This window comes from Dermacentor variabilis, chromosome 3, assembly GCF_050947875.1.
Source record: "Dermacentor variabilis isolate Ectoservices chromosome 3, ASM5094787v1, whole genome shotgun sequence".
In the NCBI taxonomy this organism is placed as follows: Eukaryota; Metazoa; Arthropoda; class Arachnida; order Ixodida; family Ixodidae; genus Dermacentor; species Dermacentor variabilis.
Window position 1 is genome coordinate 196,451,998 of NC_134570.1, and position 26,294 is coordinate 196,478,291.

The 26,294-nt window shown below is 48.0% G+C and overlaps 1 protein-coding gene across 1 annotated transcript in view; it reads left to right on the top strand.

The window, feature by feature from the left end:
* The window catches only part of LOC142576586 (fatty acid synthase-like), a 285,463-nt gene that overhangs the window by 15,856 nt on the left and 243,313 nt on the right, over positions 1-26,294 (top strand). Inside the window, exon 2 of the mRNA XM_075686771.1 lies at positions 13,737-14,063. Coding sequence (XP_075542886.1) covers positions 13,737-14,063 — 327 coding nt within the window. The remainder of the gene's footprint in view (positions 1-13,736; positions 14,064-26,294) is intronic.

Genomic DNA, 26,294 nt, shown 5'->3' on the forward strand with positions numbered 1-26,294 from the left:
CCTTGTGGAAATAATTCCTGATATAGTACGCATCAGTACCTACGCAGACGACATATGCATATGGGCATCCGCAGTCACGCGACCGCAAATTCGTGCCAGGTTGCAGCGAGCTGTTTCTTTAACGTCTCAGTACCTGCAGTGCCAAGGACTGCAACTGGCCCCAGACAAGTGTGCTGCGATAGCGTTCACACGGAAGCTTATGCATTGGTATCCAATTATGGTCAATGGAAATGCCATCCCATATGTCACCCACCACAAATACCTAGGCGTTGTCATTGGCCGCGGTGTTTCATGGTCGAAACATGTGGCAATGTTAAAGAAAAAATTAACTGGGCTTGCTCAAGTTTTTCGCTTTCTTGCCGGTATGAAGTGGGGTCCATCTGAGCATTCGCTACTCCGGCTGTACCAGGCTCTCTACGTTGGATACATTCGGTATAGTCTGCCAGTTTTGTCAAGTATGAGCCCTTCATGTTTGCGTACGCTGGAAAGTGCCCAGGCACAGATGCTGAAAACATGTCTCGGTGTTCCACGTTGAACCTCAACCCACGGAACAATTGAGGAGGCTCGCCCCACCCCTCTACCTGTCTATCTACGATGCGAACCTCTTCGAGTATTCCTGCGACTGCCTTGCAGTCACGGACGCCATCCCTTATCGACATTACCCGATATACGGCCGGACTTCACTTTTTCAAGAGCCGTTATATGCCAAGAATCTGCGATACCAGCATACTTTGCCCCGGCTGACCTTCCACATATGCCCCCATGGGTAAGGTCCAAAATACCGGTACATATAACCATTCCCGGAATTTCTAAAAAATCGCGAATACCTACCGTCGGCCTCAGACATTTAACACTTGAATATATGTCGAAAGAATATGGTTCCTCGATGAGCGTGTATACAGACGGATCGGTCTCGTCGTATGCGTCTGGTGGGGCTTTCGTCGTGCCTGCGCATCAAGTCATTCGACGATTTCGTCTGTATAACAAGACGACTACAACATCTACTGAACTAGTGGCAATCAGAGAGGCCGTTCAGTATATTTCGCGGCAGCCTCCTTAAATATGGACAGTCTTCAGTGACGCAAAATTGGCTCTTCAACTACTTAGAATGGTGTTGAAAGAAAGCGCTTACAGAGTGTTGGCTCTTCAAACTGCCGAGCTCTACACTTTAGCGCAAGAAAATGGCCACCACATCACATTTCAGTGGATTCCCAGTCACTGTAATATACAGGGCAACGAAGTGGCCGACGCCGAAGCGAAGAAAGCACTCGAAGAACGAGAGTCACTGCTTTCAATTCCTTTCTCAAGAGCGGACGCCAACTGTCTCCTCTCCAGGGTCATCCGAAAATTTACAGCAAAGCACTGGGACAATCCGGATAATCGCCACAGACGACTCCAGAGATTGGACCCTACCATGAATTTTAGGCTACCACCGAAAATTGAACGAAGCTGTGCCAGTATTCTGCACAGGCTAAGGCTGGGGGTAGCGTTTACGCGCGGATACGTGCACCGCATGCGACGCACCGAGTCTCCACACTGTGAGGTGTGCAATGTGACTGAGACTATAGTTCATGTGCTTTGTGACTGCCCTAAGTACGTGGAAGAGCATGAAAGGTTGGACAACGACCTTACGCGTCTCGACAGCGCACCGTTGTCGGAGGATGTTATTTTATGCCCTTGGCCAGATGCTCAATCGAGTTTGAAGGCCATCCAAGCATTACTGAACTTTTTAAAAATTACTGGCCTGGATTGCAGACTTTGACCATGCCAAATGGCTTGCCATATCTTCTACATCTTCCTTCTATTGTCATCGTCACCCATCATGCACCTCTGTCTTCCCTCTTTCTTTCCCTCTTCCCCTTCCCCCAATGCCGAGTAGCTGGCTGGAGGAATATACCTCAGGCCGACCTCTCAGCATTTCGTATCATTAAACTTCTCTCTCTCTCCCTCTCTCTCTCACGTGAGCATACGATAAATAGGGACCGCAGGGTCATCTGCAGTGGAGTATAAGGAGAGGGGGGAGGGCGGGGGCACCGGGCACTAGCTGCCAGTTGGGAGGGGGGAGAGTGTCATATATCTTTAAGGCCAGTCTATTTCTACCGGCTTGAGTTGGCGTAAATGGCAAAGATTGCTCCGGTAAACAGCAGCCCGATCTCGTGCACCCGATTTACCACGCGTGTAGTACCGCAGAATTGTCCGCTGCAGCTTTATCACTATCTTGCGTAATAATTACAGGAATGTGCGGGCTAAACCACTTAATTCGCTAAGTGGTCGCTGAACTACTCGCCTTAGTGGAACGTTTCATATGCGGTGCGCTCGTGGGGTGCGCTCGCTGTCATGTGTCGCTCAGCATACAAACTGGCGATTTGCCTCTTCGGTCTGTCTTCCTTGCAGTACGCGCTATCTTAGAATAGGATATATTAAATAACTGACTCACACAGGAAAATTACAGAGGAATTGAAATGAATTACAGAGGAAACTTTGCAATTCGAGAATTGAACACCTGAAGTCGTATTCACTCAACAAAAACTTCTCCAAACAAAATCGTCTTGGGTGTTAAAGCCTCCAGTATTTTAATGCACCAGTGACGTCATCTCTTTATGCTATTCATTGCGAGTGCAGAACAATAGTAGCGCAAGCATTCCTTGGCAGTGGTTTGATAAGATTGGCTTGAAAATCGTTTAACAAGATCGGCTTAGGCTAGCTTGCCCGCAAGGCTTTGACAATCGTTTGGAAACCGCTGTGCGCCGCCAACACGTTGACCCTGCTGGGTTGCTGGCAGAAACGTACTAGGGTTAGATCGTGAGCAGTTTATCAAAGCCACCGCAGATGAACATTGAAGCGGTAGGTGTGGCCAACCGGGATAGCGCACCCATTCCAGCTGGCATCTGCGAACGGAATAAATGGCCTTGCCGCGGCAATTTTCTCACCAGCTGCTCACCACTGTCCAGAAGGCGCCAGGGCAAGCGCCGTGGGATGAGAAGGGAAGGTGCATTTCGAAGAGAAGGGAACACCAACAGAAATAATATACAAGCAGTGGCCCCGTGACCTCGGAATTCTGCAGTCCAACAAATTACTCCGGTTAGTGGTCCTCTCGAAAGCGTCATTTAGTAAAACGGCCAAGGGAACTCTATATGAGAATTGATTGTGATGATATTGTCACGGGTATAAAACTATTTACAAGATGTATTTACACGATTCGTATATATGCAGCAGCACAGAACCCCAAGAGGTTGTTGCCACTTCGTCGTCTTTACCATCGACGACTTTGTCCTCTTTTCCACCGTAACACGACCCCCGGCAGAAAAAGCACCGTCCCGGTGCTTCAGACGGGGCCGCCGGTAAGGGCATAGTAAGGCTTAAACCGAGAGACGTGTATGACGTCAGATGATGTGGAACCGGGTGGCATGACGGAGGTCTGGGGGATTATGCCGTAAGTGACATTGGTCACTAGACGTAGAACACAGTAACGCCCTTTGTAGCACGGGAGGAGTTTCTCGGAGAGCCCGACTCGGCGGCAAGGGGACCAAAGTAGCACGAGAGAGCCTGGTGAAAAATATGTCACGATGTCGGCGATCGTAAGCGTCTCGTTGAGATTCCTGCGATGCCAACAGACTACTAGTACGGGCAGGCTGGCGCGCATGGTCAGCGTGGGCGATGGCGTCGCCGGCATACTCGGTCCTCGGATCCTGTATCAAGGGGAGGGAAGCGTCCAATGGTAATGCTCGGTCACGACGGAAGAGTAAGTAAAAGGTGAAATACCCGGCAGTAGCGTGACGTGATGAATTATAGGCAAACGTGACGTAGGGCCGTGCCACATCCCAGTCCCTGTGGTCGGGTGAAACATATTTCAATAGCATGTCAGTAATAGCCCGATTAATTCCCTCAGTAAGGCCGCTGATCTGGCGATGATAGGAGGTGCTCAGTTTGTGCTTGGTAGAACATGATCGTAGGATATCGGCGATGACTTGGTCAGTAAGGAGCTGTCGCGGGGCGCCATGTATTAAAATGATATCCCGGAGTAGGAAATCTGCGACGTCGGTTGCGCAGCCCGTGTGAAGTGCCCGAGTGATGGCATAGCGGGTCGCGTAATCAATAGCTACAGCGATCCACCTGTTGCCGTAGCTGGACTCGGGGAAGGAGCCAAGGAGATCCAAACCCACGCGAAAGAACGGCTAATGTGGAATATCCATCGGCTGTAAGTACCCGGCAGGAAGCGTTGCTCGCTTTTTGCGTTGTTGACAGGGCATCAAAGCAGCTACATAGCGCCATACGGAGCGTTCGAGGCCGGCCCCGTAGAAGCGGCGGCGCACGCCGTCGTAAGTGCGAGCAAAGGCAAGGTGTCCGGCATTTAGGGCGTCATGAAGCTCCTGAAGCTCGGCTGAGCGGAGGTGTTGAGGAACGACAAGGAGAAGGGGAGGACCGTCAGGATGAAAACTGCGTCAGTACTATATCCCGTCGTTGAGAATGAACCACCTTAACGAGGTATCAATAGGAGCAGATTCCATTCGGTCAATGAGTGTCCTCAAAGTAGTGCCATGGCGTTGCTCGCTGGTCATGTCCAAAAGCTGGAAAATGGAAAGAACACTTGGGGAAGCATCCATGTCGGCGTTGGAGGCCTGTGTACAGGGTAACGGGACAAACAGTCGGCGTCCTTGTGTAGGTGTCGAGACCTATACACCACCGAATAGGAATACTCTTGTAGCCGCAAAGTCCATCGTCCAAGCCTCCCTGTGGGATCTTTTAAAGACGAAAGCCAACAGAGGGCGTGGTAGTCCGTTACAATAGAAAAAGGCCTACCGTATAAATAGGGGCGGAATTTAGCCACTGCCCACACAACGGCTAAACATTCGCGCTCGGAAATAGAGTAGTTCCGCTCCGCAGGTGACAACAGACGGCTAGCGTACGCGATGACACGTTCATGACCGTGTTGAATTGTGCCAAGACGGCACCGATTTGCATGGCCACTGGCATCGGTGCGCACCGCTGTAGGGACTGAAGTAGCGAAATGTCCTAGAATCGGTGAGGGGTGGTGAGCATGGTGGTCAGGCGAGAAAAGGCGGTGGCCTGAGAGGATCCCAATGAAAATGGTACACTTTTATTCAGGAGATCTGAGAGAGGGCGTGCTATCGTGGCAAAATCTTTAATAAAGCGGCGGAAGTAAGAGCAAAGGCCCACAAAACTTCGGACATCTTTTGCGGACCGTGGGACAGGGAACCCTTTCACGGCGCGAATTTTCTCTGGGTCCGGTCGGATGCCAGTCGCATTGACAACATGTCCGAGAACAGTAATCTCACGGTGGCCGAAGTCACATTTCTTGGAGTTGAGCTGTAGACCGGCCTTGCGAAAAACGGCAAATACAGCTGAAAGGCGCTCAATGTGTGTGCTGAATGAGGGCGAGAGCACAATAACATCATCTAGGTAGCGGAGACAAGTCGACCACTTGAATCCTTGGAGTAATGAGTCCATCATACGCTCAAAGGTAGCCGTCGTGTTGCATAGCCCAAAAGGCATAACTTTGAATTGGTAAAGACCATTAGGCGTTATAAAGGCGGTCTTTTCACGCTCTAGATCATCGACAGCGATTCGCCAATATCCAGACCGCAGGTCGATGGACGAAAAATACAGTGCCCCGTATAGGCAATCGAGGGCGTCATCGATACGAGGTAGCGGGTAGACGTCCTTCTTGGTTATGCGGTTGAGGTGGCGGTAATCGACGCAGAATGTCCATGAACCGTCCTTCTTTTTGACCTGCACAACAGGGGATTCCCAGGGACTTCACGATGGCTCAATGATGCATTTCGCTAGCATCTTGTCAACTTCTGTTTTGATGACCAGACGCTCCGAAGCTGACACTCGGTAGGGTCGCCGATGGATGGGTGGATTATCGCCTGCATGTACACGACGTTTGGCAAGTGACGTCTGGCCTAAGGGTCGGTTTTTCAGGTCGAATATATCCTCTCTGGAAAGCAATAGACTCCAGAGCTGTTTAGTCTCTGCGGGAGTGAGATCCGGGGCGATCATTTTCCTAATGTCGTTGTCAGCATATTTAGCAGACCGGAAAGGCGCACAGGCAGCGTCGACGGCGAAGGTCTCAACGTAACTAACTTCGAAAGGAGTGATTGTAGCCAGGGAGATAGCTATCGGCAGAATTTGGTTAGCGAGCCCGAAATTCACCACAGGGAGATACGTGCGATTGTCTGTGACCCTCGCTATTGTATGCGGAACGCTAACGTGTAGGTGAGAACGATGGCAGTTATGGGAGCGGAGATGAAATCACCATCGAGAAGTGACGTAGAAGGCGACATTTCGATGTATGTGAAGACCTCTGGCGGAGCGTGAACAAAATCAGTCGTTCTTAGGCGAATTTGGTGTGGTGTAGGAATAACGTCCAGCAGAGGAAGGTCAAGACGCATAGTACTTGAGGAACAATCGATGAGCGCTGAACGGGCGGAGAGGAAGTCTAGGCCTAGTATGAGGTCATGGGGGCATTGGTGAAGCACAGGGAAAAGGACGACAGTATAGCGGCCGGAAATGCTCACACCTGCAGTACACATTCCGGCCACGGTCACCGTGCTACCGTCGGCGATTCGTACGAACTGAGTAACGGCAGGCGTAACAATTTTCTTTAAATGGCGGCGTAGGCGGCTGCTCATAATCTATATGTGTGCTCCGGTATCTATGAGTGCTGTGACGGGTGTGCCATCAACTTTGACGTCAAGAAGGTTATTTCTCGTAAACAGCGTCAAAGGAGGATTTTGTGGCCAATGCGACATTGCAGCACCACGTTGAGGTGCCGCATTGCCAAGTTTTCCTGCTGGGACGGTCCTGGGTAAGTCGACGACGGGGAGCGGTGATGCTGGGGCAGACGTGGCTGACAACGTTGAGGCGAGGGCGAGCGAGCATATCGGCGAGTCGACGTAGTAGCGTCGGAAGCGTCATAGAAGCGACGGGGTGAGGAACTTCGGGGCGAACTTGCATTCCGGAAGGTGTTTCGAGGAGGGGATGGCCAACGGCTCCGGCAGTGATGGGAAACGTGACCGATTCGGCCTCAGCAGAAAGATGGGTCTGTCGTCAAGTGTGCGCCAGTCGGATGGATTCCTGGTAGTGAAGGGATAACGGGCACTGTGAGGTGGACAGCGATAGGACCGAGGCATAATAATAATATTTGGGGTCTTACGTGCCAAAACCACTTTCTGATTATGAGGCACGCCGTAGTGGAGGACTCCGGAAATTTTGACCACCTGGGGGTCTTTAACGTGCACCTAAATCTAAGCACACGGGTGTTTTCGCATTTCGCCCCCATCGAAATGCGGCCACCGTGGCCGGGATTCGATCCCGCGACCTCGTGCTCAGCAGCCCAACACCATAGCCACTGAGCAACCACGGCGGGTCATAGGACCGAGGCATAGGATCAGTGCGGGTGTCAAGGCGACTCAAGGAGCAGGCGCTGGGAAGACCCATATTAGCGATTTCCTGGCGAACGACGGATTGGATCAGCGATGTCGTCTCAGCATTGTTGTTCCAAGATTTCTGTTGAGGCGAGGCAGGAAACGCTGCTTCGAGTTCGCGGCGTACAATTCGGGTCAAGTTTTTGCTTGGTGGTGGTGAGCTAGATTGGTCGGTGTGGTCGGTACAGGAAGATCTCGCTGCAGTATTTCGAAGCAGTGTAAAATTATTGTATATACGACGACTCTTCGCCTGCTCGAAACGGCGACATTCCTTCACGATGGCGTAGACAGTCGATAAGTTTCTAACGACCAGAGGGTTGGATGCGTCGTCCGCGATGCCTTTGCTAATGTGTCCGACCTTGTTCGCCTCTGGCATGGTTGTGTCGATTTTATGACAGAGGGCTAGGACATCCTGAATGTAGGAGACATAGGACTAGGTAGCAGTTTGAGCACGCGTGGTGAGCTGTTGCTTGGCTGCTAGTTGTCAAACGGTCGAATTGCCAAGAACGTCCGACAGCTTCTCTTTGAACAAGTCACAGCTGGTCTTCTACGTGTGTGTAAAACCACGTACGTGGTGTTTCGTCGAGGTAGAACACGACATTGGCCAGCATTATGGTCGGATCGCACCTGCTCACCTTGCTGACGCGCTCATATATCTTCAACCATTCTTCTACGTCAACACCTTCGCGGCCGGTGAACTTGCCGGGGTCAGAAGAAGCATATACAATGCTAAAAAGCGGGCACGTCCTGTGCTACCGGGGCTTAGCGCAGAGACGAGAACTAGGAGTCGGATTCCTGATTAATAAGAATATAGCTTGTAACATGAAAATGAAAATACAGGAATTCTATAGCATTAACGAGAGGGTGGCAGGTCTTGTTGTGAAACTTAATAAGAGGTAGAAAATGAAGGTTGTACAGGTCTACGCCCCTACATCCAGTCACGATGACCAGGTAGTCGAAAGCCTCTATGAAGACGTGCAATCGGCGTTGGGTAAAATCAAAACAAAATACACTATACTGATGGGCGACTTCAATGCCAAGGTACGCAAGAAGCAGGCTGGAGACAAGGCAGTAGGGGAATATGGCATAGGCACTGGGAATAGCAGGCGAGAGTTATTAGTAGAGTTTGCGGAACAGAATCACATGCGGATAATGAATACCTTCTCCCGCAAGCGGGATAGCCGAAAGTGGACGTGTAGGAGCCCGAACGGCGAGACTAGAAATGAAATAGACTTCATACTCTGCGCTAACCCTGGCATCATACAAGATGTTGACGTGCTCAGCAAGGTGCACTGCAGTGACCATAGGATGGTAAGAACTCGAATTAGCCTAGAGCTGAGGAGGGAACGGAAGAAACTGGTACATAAGAAGCCGATGAATGAGTTAGCGGTAAGAGGGAATATGTAGGAATTCCAGATCAACCTCCAGAAGAGGTATTCGGCTTTAACTCAGGAAACCTTAGTGTTGAAGCAATGAACGACAATGCTGTGGGCATCACTAAGGAGTGGGCGATAGAAGTCGGTGGTAACTCGGTTAGGCAGGATACCAGTAAGCTATCGCAGGAGACAGAAGATCTGATCAAGAAACGCCAATGTATGAAAGCCTCTAACCCTACAGCTAGAATAGAACTGCGAGAACTTTCAAAGTTAATGAACAAGCGTAAGACAGCTGACATAAGGAAGTATAATACGCATAGAATTGAACACGCTCTCAGGAACGGAGGAAGCATAAAAGCAGTGAAGAAGAAACTAGGAATTGGCAAGAATCAGATGTATGCGTTAAGAGACAAAGTCGGCGATATCATTACTAATATGGATCAGATAGTTCAAGTGGCTGAGGGGTTCTATAGAGAATTATACAGTACCAGTGGCACCCACGACGATAATGGAAGAGAGAATAGTCTAGAGGAATTCGAAATCCCACAGGTAACGCCGAAAGAAGTAAAGAAAGCCTTGGGAGCTATGCAAAGGGGGAAGGCAGCTGGGGAGGATCACGTAACAGCAGATTTGTTGAACGATGGTGGGCAGATTGTTCTGGAGAAACTGGCCACGCTGTATACGCAATGCCTCATGACTTCGAGCGTACCGGAATCTTGGAAAAACGTTAACATAATACAAATCCATAAGAAAAGGGACGCCAAAAATTTCAAAAATTATAGACCGATCAGCTTACTGTCAGCTGCCTACAAACTATTTACTAAGGTAATCGCAAATAGAATCAGGAACACCTTAGCTTTCTATCAAGCAAAGGACCAGGCAGGATTCCGTAAAGGCTACTCCACAATAGACCATATTCACACTATCAATCAGGTGATAGAGAAATGTGCGGAATGTAACCAACCCTTATATATAGCTTTCATTGATTACGAGAAAGCGTTTGATTCTGTCGAAACCTCAGCAGTCATGGAGGCATCGCGGAACCAGGGTGTAGACGAGCCGTATGTAAAGATACTGAAAGATATCTATAGTGGCTCCACAGCCACCGTAGTCCTCCATAAAGAAAGCAACAAAATTCCAATAAAGAAGGGCGTCAGGCAAGGAGATACGATCTCTCCAATGCTATTCACTGCGTGTTTACAGGAGGTATTCAGAGACCTGGATTGGGAAGAATTGGGGATAAGAGTTAATGGAGAATACCTTAGTAACTTGCGATTTGCTGATGATATTGTCTTGCTTAGTAACTCAGGGGACCAACTGCAATGCATGCTCACTGACCTGTAGAGGCAAAGCCGAAGGGTGGGTCTAAAAATGAATCTGTAGAAAACTAAAGTAATGTTTAGCAGTCTCGGAAGAGAACAGCAGTTTACAATAGGTAGTGAGGCGCTGGAAGTGGTAAGGGAATACATCTACTTAGGACAGGTAGTGACGGCGGACCCGAATCACGAGACTGAAATAATCAGAAGAATAAGAATGGGCTGCGGTGCATTTGGCAGGCATTCTCAGATCATGAACAGCAGGTTTCCATTATCCCTCAAGGGAAAAGTTTATAACAGCTGTGTCTTACCAGTACTTCCGTACGGGGCAGAAACCTGGAGGCTTAAGAAAAGGGTTCTACTTAAATTGAGGATGACGCATGAAAGCTGAACATGAGCTATGAAAAGAAGAATGATAGGTGTAACGTTAAGGGATAAGAAAAGAGCTGATTGGGTGAGGGAACAAACGGGAGTTAATGATATCTTAGTTGAAATCAAGAAAACAAATGGGCATGGGCAGGACACGTAATGAGGAGGGAAGATAACCGATGGTCATTAAGAGTTACGGAATGGATTCCAAGGGAAGGGAAGCGTAGCAGAGGGCGCCAGAAAGTTAGGTGGGCGGATGAGATTAAGACGTTTGCAGGGACAACATGACCACAATTAGTACAAGACCGGGGTAGTTGGAGAGGTATGTGAGAGGCCTTTGGCCTGCAATGGGCGTAACGAGGCTGATGATGATGATGATGATGATTGAAAAGCCCTGCTTTTCTTATTTTGTATCAGGAACTGTGTGTAGCCGTGCAGGAACTTATTAAATACCAAGGAGAGACATCTTGGCAAGGTAGTTGCGGCCTCTCGACAGAGAATTTGATGAAATTTTTTATCTCTCTGCCTTTTCGTAATTTTTTCAAACTTTCCCGGCAAGCTGGTTCTCCAAAAGAATCGAATCGATGCAGTGTGTCTCACGCAATTTTAGCCAAATTTTGCAAAAAAAACAAATACGACTTAGCTTGACAAAACTAAGGTGATGTTGTTTGCCTTCGCTTGGAGATAATAAGCTTGTTTTTTTTGTATTCCGCCTAATTACAGAAATGGTCAGAATTTTTTAATCAACTTCTCAAATATTATATTTAGGTGAAAAGCATCAAAGTGAAAATTGTGCAGCAACATGAAACGATCCCGAAACAAGCTTTCTGTTGCTCAGTAGGTGCTGCATAAAGGTGTTTTGTGAAATTGAAAGAAGCCCGCGAATGCATACAGAGTGCCTCGAGCAGCCAATCGCTCCGCCATTTTTCATGAATTCAAGGCCTTCTTTCACGGCCTCAAAAACAGTTCTGTGTGGCACTTATTGAGCAACAGAAAACTGTATAGGCAATTTTTCACGTTGGTGCACAATTTTCTCATTGACGGTTTTCATCTAATTATAACATTTGAAAAGTTGATTAAAGAATTAAGGCTAATTACGTAATTAGCAGGATCCAAAAATAATTGATGTATGTCTAAGCGACCTCAAACAAGATTACGCGTCCAGCTGCGTGGCATTAGCACATTTTTAAAGTTTGGCTAAATTTAGGTGTGCCACCCTGTATATGTTCAAGTGTAGCGGTCGTTCACGGCAGCACTTTCTGAGAAAACTTTGGCAAGATTTTATAAGAAGCCTTGAATTGTGACCCAGTTACCGTTATGTATTGATACGTTTACGATTTTGATCTTATTTGAAATTTCAAACCAAGTGACTGCCTAGATATCGTCAGTCATATTACACTATAAGTGATCTAGTCGTCTTCGTTTCACTCACGAAGCGCCATAGAAACACTCCGTTAGGCTTAGTATGCGTGATTATGCTTCTACCACCATGGTGGTAGAATTATGTCATAATTTCTGCTGTAGTTACAGTCCGATGACAACAAAAGAGGTGGCTATCGCACGGTTGGCCTCGCTCGAAACTTTTTAGGCGATGTATACCTAAAATATGCTTCTACAATGCATTATAAAAGGGTTATATGTAGCCGACGAGAAACCGTTTTGACAAACAAGCTGAGAGACTGCTGATGGCATGTAGCTATCAAGCTATGATCACATCTTTGCTGGAATTACTACACAGGCGGCAAAAAATGAAACAAAGAAGCCATAGTGATCGCGAAGTGCGCAAGCAAGAAAGTAGGAATGCAGTTGTAATGGCGTCCCCACGCGGCATTTCACACAGACTGAAAATGATTGCTGCTATGAACGCCGTCAGACTATTGTGCTGTATGCCTTGCAAGATATGGCTAGCATAGTTTCGCAGCACGGTTCCTGTAATTCCAAGTTTGCCACTGCAAAAGTGAAAACTTATAGCAGGTGCGACACGTGTGTTTGAGATATTTTTGTTACCTGTCGAAAAGAATACATAGTGCAGTCGGGTGTGTGCATAAACGATTGGACGCTTGAACGTAGCAATTTTGTTCTCACAAGCACGCGCAGCAATCTTCCGATAAGTCGTAAACAGTCAGGTTGCATTCCTCTCTTCAGTAACTTTCGATCGTTGGAAAAGAAGAGGCAACAGGACGGAGCTAGTAGAAGCCTTTCACAACTACGAACTCGGTCCCCACAAGTGCGTTAGCGCGCCATCGGTGTTCCTGACAAGTAAAGCTTCGCTTTCTATACAGAAATTGTCGTTTGTAGTACGCATGATTATCGTGATGTGACTTACAGTGCTGTCATGTATGCTGCCTTTGGTCTCGGAGGGACATCGTTTTTAAAAAATAATGTCAGTTTTTAGTTCAAGATCCTCCCGCACTTCTTGCCTGTTTCTCTCTCGTTATATTTTGTTTCTTTCTGATTTATTTTGCTTCTGTTGGAGGCATTCAACTACATTGTACCATTCACTAACTTACCCAACAAGCCATTCCGTCGCTCACTATCCTTTCATACTGCTTCCTCTCTTTCACTAATCACTGTAAATTATTCATCAAACAGTTTGAATATTTATATGTCGAGGCCAAAAAATACGTGGCTGATTGATTCCTGGGGGAAAATGTCTCGAGCTCTGAGGGACGCTGTATTGGAGGGTTCCTGATGAGCTTCAACAATTTTTAACGTGCACCTAAATGTGCACGGCTACATATATATATATATATATATATATATATATATATATATATATATATATATATATATATATATATATATATATATTTGCGCCCTCTAGTTGGGGCCTGGATCCAAACCGATCACCTTGCACCAGCAGGGGAAAGGATTAGCATCTGCCCCACCACAGCACGTCACAATATGATCACGTAGTGCAGAAACAAAAGAACTGACTCGCATTAAGTGTTCCTTTTACTGCGAAGCAGCGAATGACTGTATCGATTGTCTCAAAGTATTACCCGCCGTGATGGACTAGTGGATGTGGTGTTGCGCAGCTGAGACCAAAGGCACGGGATCAAATCCCAGCCGCGGCGGCCGCATTCAGCCGGCACGAAATGCAGAAACGTCCATTTATCGCGCACTGGCTAAAGAAACTTCAATGGTCAAAGTTACTCCGGAGTACCGCAGCACGGCGCGGCTCATAATCCCTCATGAAGTATTCCCACATTTGTCACTCGCAGGATTTCTTGGCTTGCCTGAACGAAAGGGAACGATTCGTGACCTCTCCTGCTTCGACGCTCACTTCTTCGGCGTCAACCCAAAACAGGCGCATGTGATGGACCCCCAGACGCGCTTGCTGCTGGAGACCTCTTACGAGGCCATCGTGGATGCCGGCTATGACCCTGCGACTATGCGAGGTCGCAACGTAGGAGTCTTCATCGGCTGCTCCGACTCTGAGTCCGAGGGCGCAATTGGCGGTGACGAGGAGAATGTCGACAGCTATGTCTTGCTCGGCAACAACCGTGCCATCTTCGCAAATCGCATTTCCTACTGTTTTGACTTTAACGGTAAGCGCTTTGTAAAGCTCTAAAATCTGTCTGTATACACCATTTCACACTTAGCGGGCAACGCTGCAGAAAGTACGCGCAAGTAGCGAAATCATAAAAGTTTCACTTTGCGCGTTTCGCACTGCGGTCGTTTTAGGTATGAGACACCTCCAGCGAAACAAATCGCGTCGCATATACTACTGCGAAATGTGAAGGCAAGGTTGCGTATAAATAATTGCCGTTTATTTGTATTTGTTCATGCTTTTATAACGCGAGGTACCGGGTTTTTGTCGGCTGCGCAAGCGGTACATGCGATCCCTGATCTCAGAAACGTCCCACTTCGCCAGTTCTGTTGCAAATAGGTTCAATTCTGCGAATATTTCCATGGTGTAATTAGGTCACATCTTGCGACAGAAAAACAAGAGACCTAATATTACTCGAGTCACATGACACACGTCTGTGCCTTTGTTTCTTACATATGGTTCCTTTGTAGCGACGCTGTAAAAAAAACAGCAGCAAGAACTGCGAATCACGAAACAAACTCTTTGTTGGGCGAACCATTGCCCACAAACAAAAGAAAGGTTGCACTTAAAACACAAGGATAGCGGGGACCATAGTCGGCGCTCATCGAAAATCTGATCAGCCCATGAAGCGCGTCAGCTTTTATTGAGATCACAATTATATGGTCACTCCAGGTGCATTTCTCTCGTCGGTGTTGGCGTCGCCGTCGTCGTGATGTTCCGTATGGGTGAAAGGTTGTGTGGGTGAGCCGGCGACCACGATTCAATCTGGCGTGCGCGAGCGAGGAACGCACTTCCAGACGTGTGCCATCTCCTGTGTGCCATCTCCGGCGAGGGAAGTTGGACATTCTTCTCCGACGGCTGCCAGGATGTGTCGATGCCCTCCTCGCCCGCCGCCTTGTACAGAGTGGAGACATTGCTGCGTTGGCCACGCGAATAGCGGACGCCGTAGGGACGCTTTGCCGACGCTCGTGTGTCTGAAAAGCAATCTGCGATGTGGCCAAAGTGCGCGCCGCGCGGGCCACATCTACAAAACAATCTGCAATGTTTCCAGAGCGCGCGTTGTGCCGGTAACTTCGTATGTGCTGTGCTTTCGACGTTTCGTTCGCGTTGAAGCCACAGATGCTTAGAGGTCAATTGGCTCGCAGCTGGTGCCATGATTCGTAACTCCACCGTTTTCACAGACAGTTTTCGCTGTCATTGATAGAGATGTGTTCATGCTTACCAGTGCGAGCCTGCCACCGTGCTGGTTAATTTAGTCAAAACATGTTGACTGGCTAGTTGGTCAGAATCCATAATAGAATGTGTAAGCGCGACAGAACAAGGACGTAGAAAGCAGCAGATACACAACAACAGCGCTGTCGCCATGAGTTTGTTAATCTTTGAGTCACGCTCACATACGTTGTCATTTAGTTAGTAAGCGCATGTTTCCAATTTTATACAGCCGATAAAACGCCTTTCCTTATTTCGTACAGCTATCTACTAATTTGCTATCGCAATCGGTGCTTCGCCTTTCCAGCGGAACTACAAATATTTGTACATGACTCCTCGAATGTTCCAGCACCATAGCTGGTGACCCTGTGCCTTCCGGAAACTACTGAAGAATTGGCGTCGCCCATACTGTGAGATTGCACAAACTTCGGGGACAATATACAACGAATCGAACCATCGCTAACTGTGGAGAAACTTCCCATACCTGATAGCACAGCCTTCGGCGAGCGATAGCATTTAGCATTTGTCAGGTGGTCTGCGGTCACCCGGAAAGATAAAGAATATATGTGTCAATGTGGTAAATTGCCACGAGTGATAGCAGTGAGAGTAGTCTGTCAATGATTTTACAGCAAAGTTGCATACCTCTACCGTCCAAGGAAATTTTGTGTCGTAAACAAAAAAAAGTTCCCCATACGTGGGCCTATACCAAAGATAGTGGAATACGGCCCGACTCGCGGCGAAGGTGAAGCAGGCGTCAAACAGTCCACATACGTGGGCCAATCCCGAAGATCGTGCAATATCGGCCCGACCGGCGGCGAAGGGAAGCAGGCGTGAAGCAGACCCCACATGTGGGCCGATCCCGAAGATAGTGCAATACCGGGCTGACCGGCGGCGGAGGTGAAGCAGGTGTTAGGCACTCCCCATACGTGGGCCGATCCCGCAGATGGTGCAATGCCGGGCCGACTCGCGGCATAGGTGAAGCTGGCGCTAAGCGCTCCCCACGCGTGCGCCGATCCCGGAGATCGTGCAATACTAGCCCGACCCACGGCGGAGGTGAAGCAGGTGTTAAGCACTCCCCATACGTGGGCCGATCCAGGAGATAGTGCACTGCCGGCCGGGCCAACCGGCGGCGGAGGTAAAGCACGCGTCAAGCAGTCCCCATACGTTGGCCGATCGCGAAGATTGTGCAATACCAGCCCGACCCACAGCGGAGGTGAACCAGGGGTTAAGCACTCCCCATACGTGAGCCGATCCTGGAAATAGTGCAATGCCGGGCCAACCCGCGGCGGAGGTGAAGCAGGCGTTAAGCAATCCCCATACATGGTCCGATCCCGGAGATAGTGCAATGTCGGGCCGACCGGCGGCATAGGGGAAGCAGCCGTTAAGCACTCCCCATACGTGGGTCGATCCCGGAGATAGTACAAAGCGGCCCAACCCATGGCAGAGGTGTAGTTCGCCATTAAGGGGCCTACATACACAGCTTCCCTGGTCATCATTCTTACAGAGCGGAAGAGCATTGAAATTTTTGTTGACAGTGCCTGTTTTCTATGAAACGAAGTAATTATCGGTGCCGATATTCAGTACTCTCGAAAACTATATGTGTGACCAATTCAAAATGTACGACAATAATTCGTGAGGTGTTGAAATAAAGGAACAATGAAGGTAGTAAAGCCGCAGTGTCATCTTTGATATTTTCAGTGCGGAAATTGATGACTTCAAACTCCACAGTGAAAAAATTTTCTTTCTAGTGGAAAGTTCAGAAATGTTTAGGGCAGTTGAAAACCGCAGCGGTGCTTACAGCTACCGATGACCAAACACGCTTCTACGGTAGATTGCACGCAGAAATTCTCTCTGAATTTCTATAGCCCTCTAAAGAACGAAGCGACTGCGCGTCCTTTAGTTACAGTTTCTTGGTGCGGGTGATTTAATGGAACCCCGTTTTCCCTGGCCCTCGCGTGTGGTTATCGCGCGCTTCTCTTTCTGTTCACAAAATGCTGCCGCCTGTGAACAAACGAATGAGATGGTCAATTATGACAGTGGCGTCACGTCATCTAAACTTTCCCGGAGAATCATCGTCTTGGAAAAGCTTTTACCCCTTCTTTCGTGCAAAATTCTCCAGCTGGTGGTGGTCGAATCGGCGCCAGTCATTGCCGTTCTAGTCGTTGTATTCTGGGTCAAACAAAAGCCTCACGCACTGCTGAGGTTGAGAGGGTGGTTTCTGCAGGCGTGCCACCAGATGGAACAGATGCGCTGAAATCACACGATGACGCGCAGGCGACTGGACGGGTCGCCGGTTGAGTTTCTTTTTTCTTTTTCGTTTTCTTCTTGGACGTTCTTGAAGAGCGGGTTGCCCATGACGTCATCGTGGTTGTCGATCTTGGCGCCACGAAGGCGTCCGCTCGTAGATCGGCGCGGCGATACGAGGTACATTATTAGAGTACCGAAACCGTTGCCCATTTTCAGCAGTTATTGCAGTCATTGCAACATGCAGTCATTGAAGAACTTTGGTGAGGGCGGACTTTCTTGGTGTAGTGGACAGGAAAAACGCCGTCGGACAATGAACGCGCGCTTTTTGGTTGAAGGGGTTGGTGCTGTCACGTATGACCGGGTGGCGAGCTCACGATTTCTAAGCAGCACAGCAGGGCGTGGTATTTCAGGAGTCGCCCGACGTTTGTGCGCAGGCGCGAGTAAGATCGGCTGCGAGAGAGAAAATATGGGGCCTTTTGCTGCTTGAATGTCTGACTGCCTAGGGAGTACAGCGGAGAAGTTTCTTTAATCGTTTTCTGTGCGTTTCTGCCTAGACGTGGCGGTATTGCGGAGTGAGACCGCGCGCTGGCCATGCAAATGCGCGAGTTTGTTTACGCTCCGACGCATGCTCCCGACGCTAGCTCCCGACGCGCTGATCCAGGTAAAGCAGGGTGCACTCACGCCCTATTTGGTGATCACTGTATATAAAGTTACGTCGGACGTACGCACATAGCAGAAGCTAACGGTATTTTGAACAAAATTTCTCGGGCCTGTGGCGCTCGTGCTCGGTCAGTTGCCGCAAAGTACCTTTCGCGCTCCTTACGGCGCTATACCTTCAAAATAACATCACTGATTTTCCCCGAGTAGCAGTAGGAACCGTAGCATGCATCGCGACTTCTAAAATTCGCGTACTTCTGACCTACCTGTACACACAGCGATCACCAAATGTGGCGCCAGTGTCCGCTGCTTCACCTGGTTCACCGCGCCGGCACCCAGCGTCGGAGCGTAAACTAACTGGACCCCACAACGAAATGCTGGCACTCCTGGGGACAAACACATACAACATGAGCAACTAAATTTTTCGTTGTAATTAGGCAATGTCACATATTGAAGGAGCAAGATGCCACCATTTTCTCAATCATGCGCGCTCTTATTCGCGCCTGCGCTCAAACTTTGGGCGTTCCTAAAATGTCACGACCCGCTGTGTTGCCTAGCAATTGTAAACTCAGAGTCGTAGTTGTTTTTCTCTCGGCGGAGAAGTAGCGCTCGCGCTGTGGGGACGTGAACTGCGGGCGAGGCCGCACACGGTATTCCTTTATAAGGGTAAGGTAAGGATCGCTGTGGTGGCCGTTGTGGTAGCTGGCAGGGGCGTAGCCAAGTGGGGGGGGGGGGCTTATGGGGCTTCAACCCCCCCCCCCCACCGAAACTTTTTCGCGCTGTCCATGCACCGCCGACCAAAGCAAGCCCCGGCGCCGGAAATCATTCTGGATGTGGTCTAGAACGTCTTTTTCACGCTCGAAAAGCCATTTCAACGCAAAACTTGCGAACTCGGGCTGGATTTCGCGGCAACACCCATGCACCGGGAGTCACATAACGCAAGCAGCCCCATCCCAGCACGAAGTTTCAAGGACGTTTTGATGGCGAACGGGCTCGCCGGGGCATCTCGCGGAAGCCGCGGAATCTACTCTCTCATGGAATCTACGGTGCGCGTAGATGTCAATTCCGAAACTTTATGGTTATAAAGTTCTCATAAACTTTTGATGTGTGGAAGGTGCATGGACATTTCTAAACGTGTGCTTTAGATTTTGGATTGCGGAACTTTGTAAGTTTAATGTTCCCATAAATATTTGAGCGCCAAAGGTTCGTTAGCTTTTCCAAAGTCGTACATCGGGCCATACGAGACAAGCCAAATCAATGCACTATCAGACAAGTTGACAAAGCCCGCAGCGAGGCCCGATGAGACAAAGCGTTGTGGTTCTTCTTTCGTGCCGTCATGTCACATGAAAAAATGTTAGCATTCTTTTTTTCACCTGCGCCAAAGCATCCAGTGAAGACACTAAAGCCAGCCAAGGTAACTACGTTCCTATTTATTTTTCTACTTTGGCTTTTAATTGCGAGGACACATTGAGCCTCTTCAATTTTTTTGTTCTCGCTCCCCTACCCGTGGGCTGCCAGAGCCAGCCAGAGCGCATGCGTTTTTCTCGTGTTTCCCCGACCACCGTGCGGCGCACTTCGGTGCGCGGTCGGTTTTCTCTGGCCGAGTGCATTTTCGCGTGGCAGAGTTTTGGACGATTTCTAGCCAGAAAACGAGAAAAAGAAACAATGGTCGCTCGCCGCCATCACTGTGGGGACTCGATGGATTGCACCGCGTTCGCTAGAGCGCAACCTCTCCAGAAAGTCTCGTCTAGCCGGTGTACGATACCGTGCAGTATGCGTATGGTTCTCGGTGGACCAAACATCTCACGATTTTTTCGATATTATTTCGGTAGCCAAATTAGGTACCCAATGTAGGCATTCGATTGTGGGGATACTTTCGTTTGCGTTTTCGCACTTCGGTGCCCCCGCCCCACAAAAGGAAAAAAAAGACGTTGTTGTGGCACAGCGAATTGTCGCATGGTGAAAGTTGGATTTTGTTGCTTCTTCTTTTGCGGAAATAATGGGCCATGGGACGCCTTCAGCTGCCGGATACCCTTATATTATTGCGATAGCAATTATATAGACACTCTAGGCGCATTCCTGCCGGTGCCGTCGCCCTTATGTTCCGCATAAAGTCCAAGGGCGATAACATCATCACTGCGCGCCGCATGCTGTATGTGCGAGTGAAAGCGTAGGGAGGGCGATGGGGGGCTGGAATGGGTGATTTGATGATGGTGGCTCAGTCTTGTGTGTGCGAGGGAGAAAACAGGAGCAAGCGCGCCGCTTTCCGTCGCGGGTGATACATCGGAGGCAGTGGATGGAATGGGGGAGGGATCTAGGACTCTGTGAATCTGAGATTGCGCAACATGTTTATTTGCCTTGTTTGACCCATTATATACGGTGACTTTTTCTTAGATACGTAGATTTCTTGGAGACTTATACGTACGTTTAGATATCTTGTTGCGAGGTTTTGTGCATACGTGCAGTGAACTTTGTTTCAAGTGGCACTTTTGTGCCCTTTATCAAGCTGTATCTTGGCATTTTGTATATTCCATTGTATCTTCGCGTTTCTAATGTACGAAGGCGAGTGAAATGAAAGTGAGCCCACGCATCCTGCTCCATTATGGTTCTGTTCATTATCTGCAAGGCCTGCGCGTAGCACACAGGCATCTCTCATTTACAAAAGTGACACGCAGGTGTGAGGATAAATGTTCTTTAATGCGCTCATACACTGGGTTGAACATGGTTGCGAGACGTATTGGACGCTCCAGAAGTTGAGCAGCGTGGTGCCGTGAGGTTTTTGACAGCTGAAGGTGTTTCCTAAAAAGAAATTAGTGACCGTATGGCTGCTGTGTACATTGCAAGCAAGCAAGTAAAGTAATTATGTAAGTAAAGTAAGTAAGTAAGTAAAGTAAGTGCTTTATTTCCCATATAAAATATACATTTGAATATGGACAGGTCTTGAGGAAAAAAGCTGCGTCAGCAGCTTGACTAAGTCCTATAGAATATCGAGCAATGCATTGCATTGGCCACTGTCAAGCGTTAGAACAATAGGTTCAAAGAAGGACGTGAAAGTTGCAAAGACGATCCCAGACCGCACCAACGCCATCCTGCAATCACCCCTAACAAAATTGCAAAGGTTGATGAGCTGATGACACAAGAACGGTGGAGAAGCATCGATGAACTGGCAGAGCATGTGAACATCAGTCACGGTTCGGTTCACCGTCACGGTTCACGCCATAATTCATGAACATTTCGGTTATCGGCTCTTGTGTGCGCTACGGATGCCCAAGATCTTGAACCACCGCCAGAGTAAGGAGAAGTTCGGCGCTGCCTTTACTCATCTGATACGGTATCACAATAAGGGTGACGATTTCATGTCTGCACTTGTGATCGGAGAAGAACCATCATGACACTACTACGAGCCTGAAACACGACGGCAAAGCTTACAATGGAAACATTCTAATTCACCACCCCCAAAGAAAGCAAAGGCCGTCATTACCGCCGGAAAGGTGTTGTTGACTTTTATTTTTCGGTCGTCAGGGGCCATCACTGAGAGAATTTGCTAAAGCTTGAGAGACTATCAATTGTTTCCGATATTGTGAAACGCCGGATCGGCTGTACGTTGCAATCAAGAACAAACTACGTGAAAAATTGACGAATGGGGTATCTTGTTCCACGACAATGTCAGTGCACACGTCGCTGATGTAGTTAACACAAAACTGGCAAAGTTCAAGCGGGAAACGCTACAACATCCGCCATACAGCTCAGACCTGTCGCCTTGCGACTTCCACATTTTGGGCCATCCAAAAAAACAGCTCAAGGGAACCAGATTCGTCTCGGACGATGACGTGAAAGTCAGTCGCAGACGTTTTGGAGCAACAACCCAGGGAGCTTGATGAAATGGGAATTACGCGACTCGTTAGTCAATGGGACAAATGTCTAAAGGCTCATGGAGGCTACTTTTAAATAAAGTACCCCGTTTGTCATATATTCGCATTGGCTCACTTTCATTTGACTGGCCCTCGTAACTTCTGCAGAACTGCTTCTTATACTTGCTTTCTTTTGCGACTATAATTTCGGTGCAATTACTCAAGATACACGACCGGTGACAGCTGCTCCTGCGTAATACATTGGAACAAATGACAGCGTCATTGAGATTTTTTACTGGCCGTTGCATATGTACAAGAATGTAAACAAGGATCTTGAATGACAAAGTTTCATTAACATATTTGTCCTAAACTTGTTCAGTTCAAGGCCTTTACATTTTTCATATCAGCGGCATGCACTGCTTTGCTGGTTTCGAACTGATGCAGTTCTAAAGGTCGTGTGGTATTTTCTTTACTTAGTAAATTTACTTTACTTAGTAAAATTTTTGGCACATACGAGTATAATATTCTATGACAAAATACATATTTTGCTTGTATTGACAGTGCGTAGCGTTCAAAAATTCGTTTGCAGCACCTTTCGCAATGACAATACAGTTATATTCATGTATTTGATCCGTAGGCAAATTCTTTAAGAGGAAGCTTTAGCTCGGGCCCAACTCCGACGCGGCCTATTCAGATACATATAAAACGCAGAAACACTTTTCTGAGATAACTCCTGAATCGTTTTAATGAAATTTGTTGCACTTGAGAGAGTAAGTTAAATTATAGTGTTTATTAGAAGCGGAATTCCGATTTAGGGCCCGAAATTCGTTTAAAATTTTGAAAAATTCGATACTCCGAAAAAAATAGAAGCACGAAGTTTACAAATTAATAGCTCTTCATCAAGAACAGATATCATGGTTCTGTAAACGGCATCCATTACACTATTCAAAGCGGACAAATTCGATATGTCTATTTGAATTTGTTATGTTATGTACAAGGGTTCTGCAAAAGCCTTATTTTCATAATACTTAATTCTTTGAGACTCATGTGCAACATCAATATTGTCCGCTATAGATGTACTATTATGTGCAATTTACAGAATTCCGATATCAATTTTCATTGCTGATTTGCAGTGTTGTAAACTTCATTGTTTCGTTTTCTGAAAGTTGTCGATGTTTGCCACTTTTTAATAAAATATTGACGACATAAATCGAACATTCGAAACAAACAAGCACTAGAATTTAAGTTTTGCTTTTAAATTCAACACACCTCATCAAATTTGGTGAAGTGGTTGCCGAGAAAAACGAATTTTTCTTCTACACGTATTTAGATAGGATCATCCGACCATATGTTTCCTCTTAGGAGGTGGCCGAGCTGCATTGTGAGCCCCCTCGAATGAAATTTCTGGCTACACCACTGGTAGCTGGTATACCATTTGTGGTCGAATACGAATGCTTTAGAATTCATCTATGCTGTTCATAAGCTTTACTCGGGACTGCAGTTCTGGAGGCTGCTTTGCCTGTGTGGTCGGTCTCCATGTTGTAGTGGCAGTCATGAGAGGAGCAAGAGCGATGGTGATTTGGTTCACTGTTTTGATCTCATTGCGCAAAGTCTAAAAGTCTCAAATTCTTTTATCTCCTTGCTCAGTGGTCTGGCGTTTGCATTTACTTTCGCTTGCTTACCGGGTCTACACAATATGTACTGCCTCTTGTCCTAGCAAAGCGCTGGTGGCAGTTGATAGGGAGCTAATGCCGGCACCGGAATGAAGTTGAAAATGAACTCGGTTAATAGCGTGACGGATCATCTAGTGGCAGTCAAGTGACTCGGTGAATCCAGCTTCGTATTCGTCATCGTCGGTCTCAAGCTCTACAATTTTAGCGTTGATTCCAGCGATGCAATAGTAACTCCGCCTTGCTGGGACCATCCGCGGTGAAGGTGAAGCAGGCGTTTAGCACTCCCGATACGTGGGCCGATCCCGAAGATAATGCAATGCTGGGAAGCCCCGCGGTGGAGGTGAAACAGGCGTTAGGCACTCCCCCTACGTGGAATGATCCCGAAGATAGCGAAATGCCGGACCGCGCGGCGGAGGTGACGCAGGCGTTAATCACTCCCGATACGTGGGCCGATCCACAAGATAGTGCCATGCCAGGCCGAACCGTGGCGGAGGTGAAGCATGTGTAAAGCACTCACCCTACGTGGGCCGATCTCGAATTTAGTGCAATGCCGGACCGACCCGCTGCGGAGGAGAAGCAGGCATTAAGCACTCCGCATACGTGGGCCGATCCCAAAGATAGCGCAATGTCGGGCCGACCCGCGGTGGAGGTGAAGCAGGCGTTAATCAGTCCGCATACGTGGGCTGATCCCGAAGACAGTGCCATGCAGGGCCGACCCGCGACGCAGGTGAAGCAGGCGTTAAGCACTCCGCATACGTGGGGCGATTCCGAAGATAGTCCAATGCCGGGCCAACCCACGGCGAAGGTGCCGTTCGCCATTAAGGGGCCTACATGCATTGCTTCGCTGGTCATCCTTCTTCACAGACTGGAAGGGCACTGGGATTTTTTTTCTTCACTTTTTACATTGGCGACGTTAACTTTTCATCGCTAACCGTTTTTCGCGCGGTTATCCCTGGTATTTGCACAAGGTGCTCCCACGGAACGCGAACATTCTTCAAAGTTGTCGAAGGTCTTCGCTATGCTGATGCCGCGTAACGCGAATGCACTAGTACAAAATCGAACTACACGAGCGCCAGTGATTGTTCTCCAAAATAGGCTGAAACACGCATATGTAGCAGACGTACATCCTCGCAACGTTTTTAAGACGAAAGCTGTTTCATGGTCGCGTTGTGATGTACAGGAAATATCATGCGACCCGAAGATGGACAGTACCGAACCGAAGCATGTGCAGCCGTGTTTAAGAGAAGATTAGTGATTAACAGTGGTAATCATTGATTGATTAAAGATTATATTAACGTGGATTAAGGTGCCTTAGGGTGTACTAATGCGGGTTAAGGTTGATTAAGGTCTACCAAAGAGCATTACTGCGGAATAAGTTCGATTGAGGTGAATGTAAGAGGATTATGGTGGATTAGGGTCGACTAAGGTTGATTAAGATGTACTATGAAGGATTACTATGAAGGATTAAGATGTACTTAAGAAGGATTAGGCTAGATTGAGGTAGTTTAAGGTCGATGAAGGAGCATTACTGTGTATTAAGGAGGATTACAGTATATTAAGGTGGATGAAGGAGGATTGAAGTGAAATATATAGAATAACAGTAGGCTTTACAAGGTTTTCGCCTTCGCGTCTCTTTGGGGATAGCTATGGACACCGGGGAACTTGTGTTGTGTTATCAGAGACGCGTTGGGGCTTTCACTCATGTGGCGTCGTTGTGTTATGCTATGAGAGACGTGCTCTCGAATCTGTCATGTTGCGGAGGTGCGATGTTGCTGCGACGCAGTTGTGTGCGCGTGTCCTGTTTCTGCTGGCATTCTGGTTGCTGGTGTGCCTATATGAGCACCCGGCACTGCTGTGTTCTTTGTTTTCTTTTTTTTTTGATATGGTGAAGCTTGCCCAATAAACAGCCTTTTTCCGTTGCTCTGACTTTGACGTTGCCCGCCGCGGGCACAACATATTGCCGACGAGGATGGGATAAACCTGGCCGATGAGCAAGTTCTAGCGATAAAGCAGGCTCCTAAACTTAATAATGAATCACAGTTGCGAGCGTAGCTTGATTTGCTTAATTTTTATGGTAAATTTGTACCGAATATGTTTCCTAAAGTGAAACCCTTGTAACATCTTCTAAACCTAGAAAAGGGGTTCCAGTGGTCAAGTGAGGCAGAAAAGGCTTGTGGATAAAGCAAAACGTGGCTCACGCAAGATACCACATATTATGACCCAAAGAAGGCATTGGGACCAAATACTACAGCAAGGGCTTCCTTTCCATTATGAGCGTAGCCCTGCTCAGCATTCCTCAATTCTCTGGACGTGTACGCACTTGGCATCTCGTCTTTTGCTATTTTGTAGAACAGTATAGCACCATCACCCCATGGTGTTGCATCGCAAACTAGGCAAATTCTTTATTTCGGTTTTGATATGTCAAAACGATATCAGGCGTGAGCCACGTTTTGTTTTGTTCAGAACTCTTCTCTGCCTAACTGGACCATTAGAACTTCTTTTCTTGGTTGAGAGCATCCGAAGCGCGTACCGGTGATGTCGGCAGCAAGAATGCAACGCCTGGCGTCATAGGTTGCGATTACCTGTCATAGC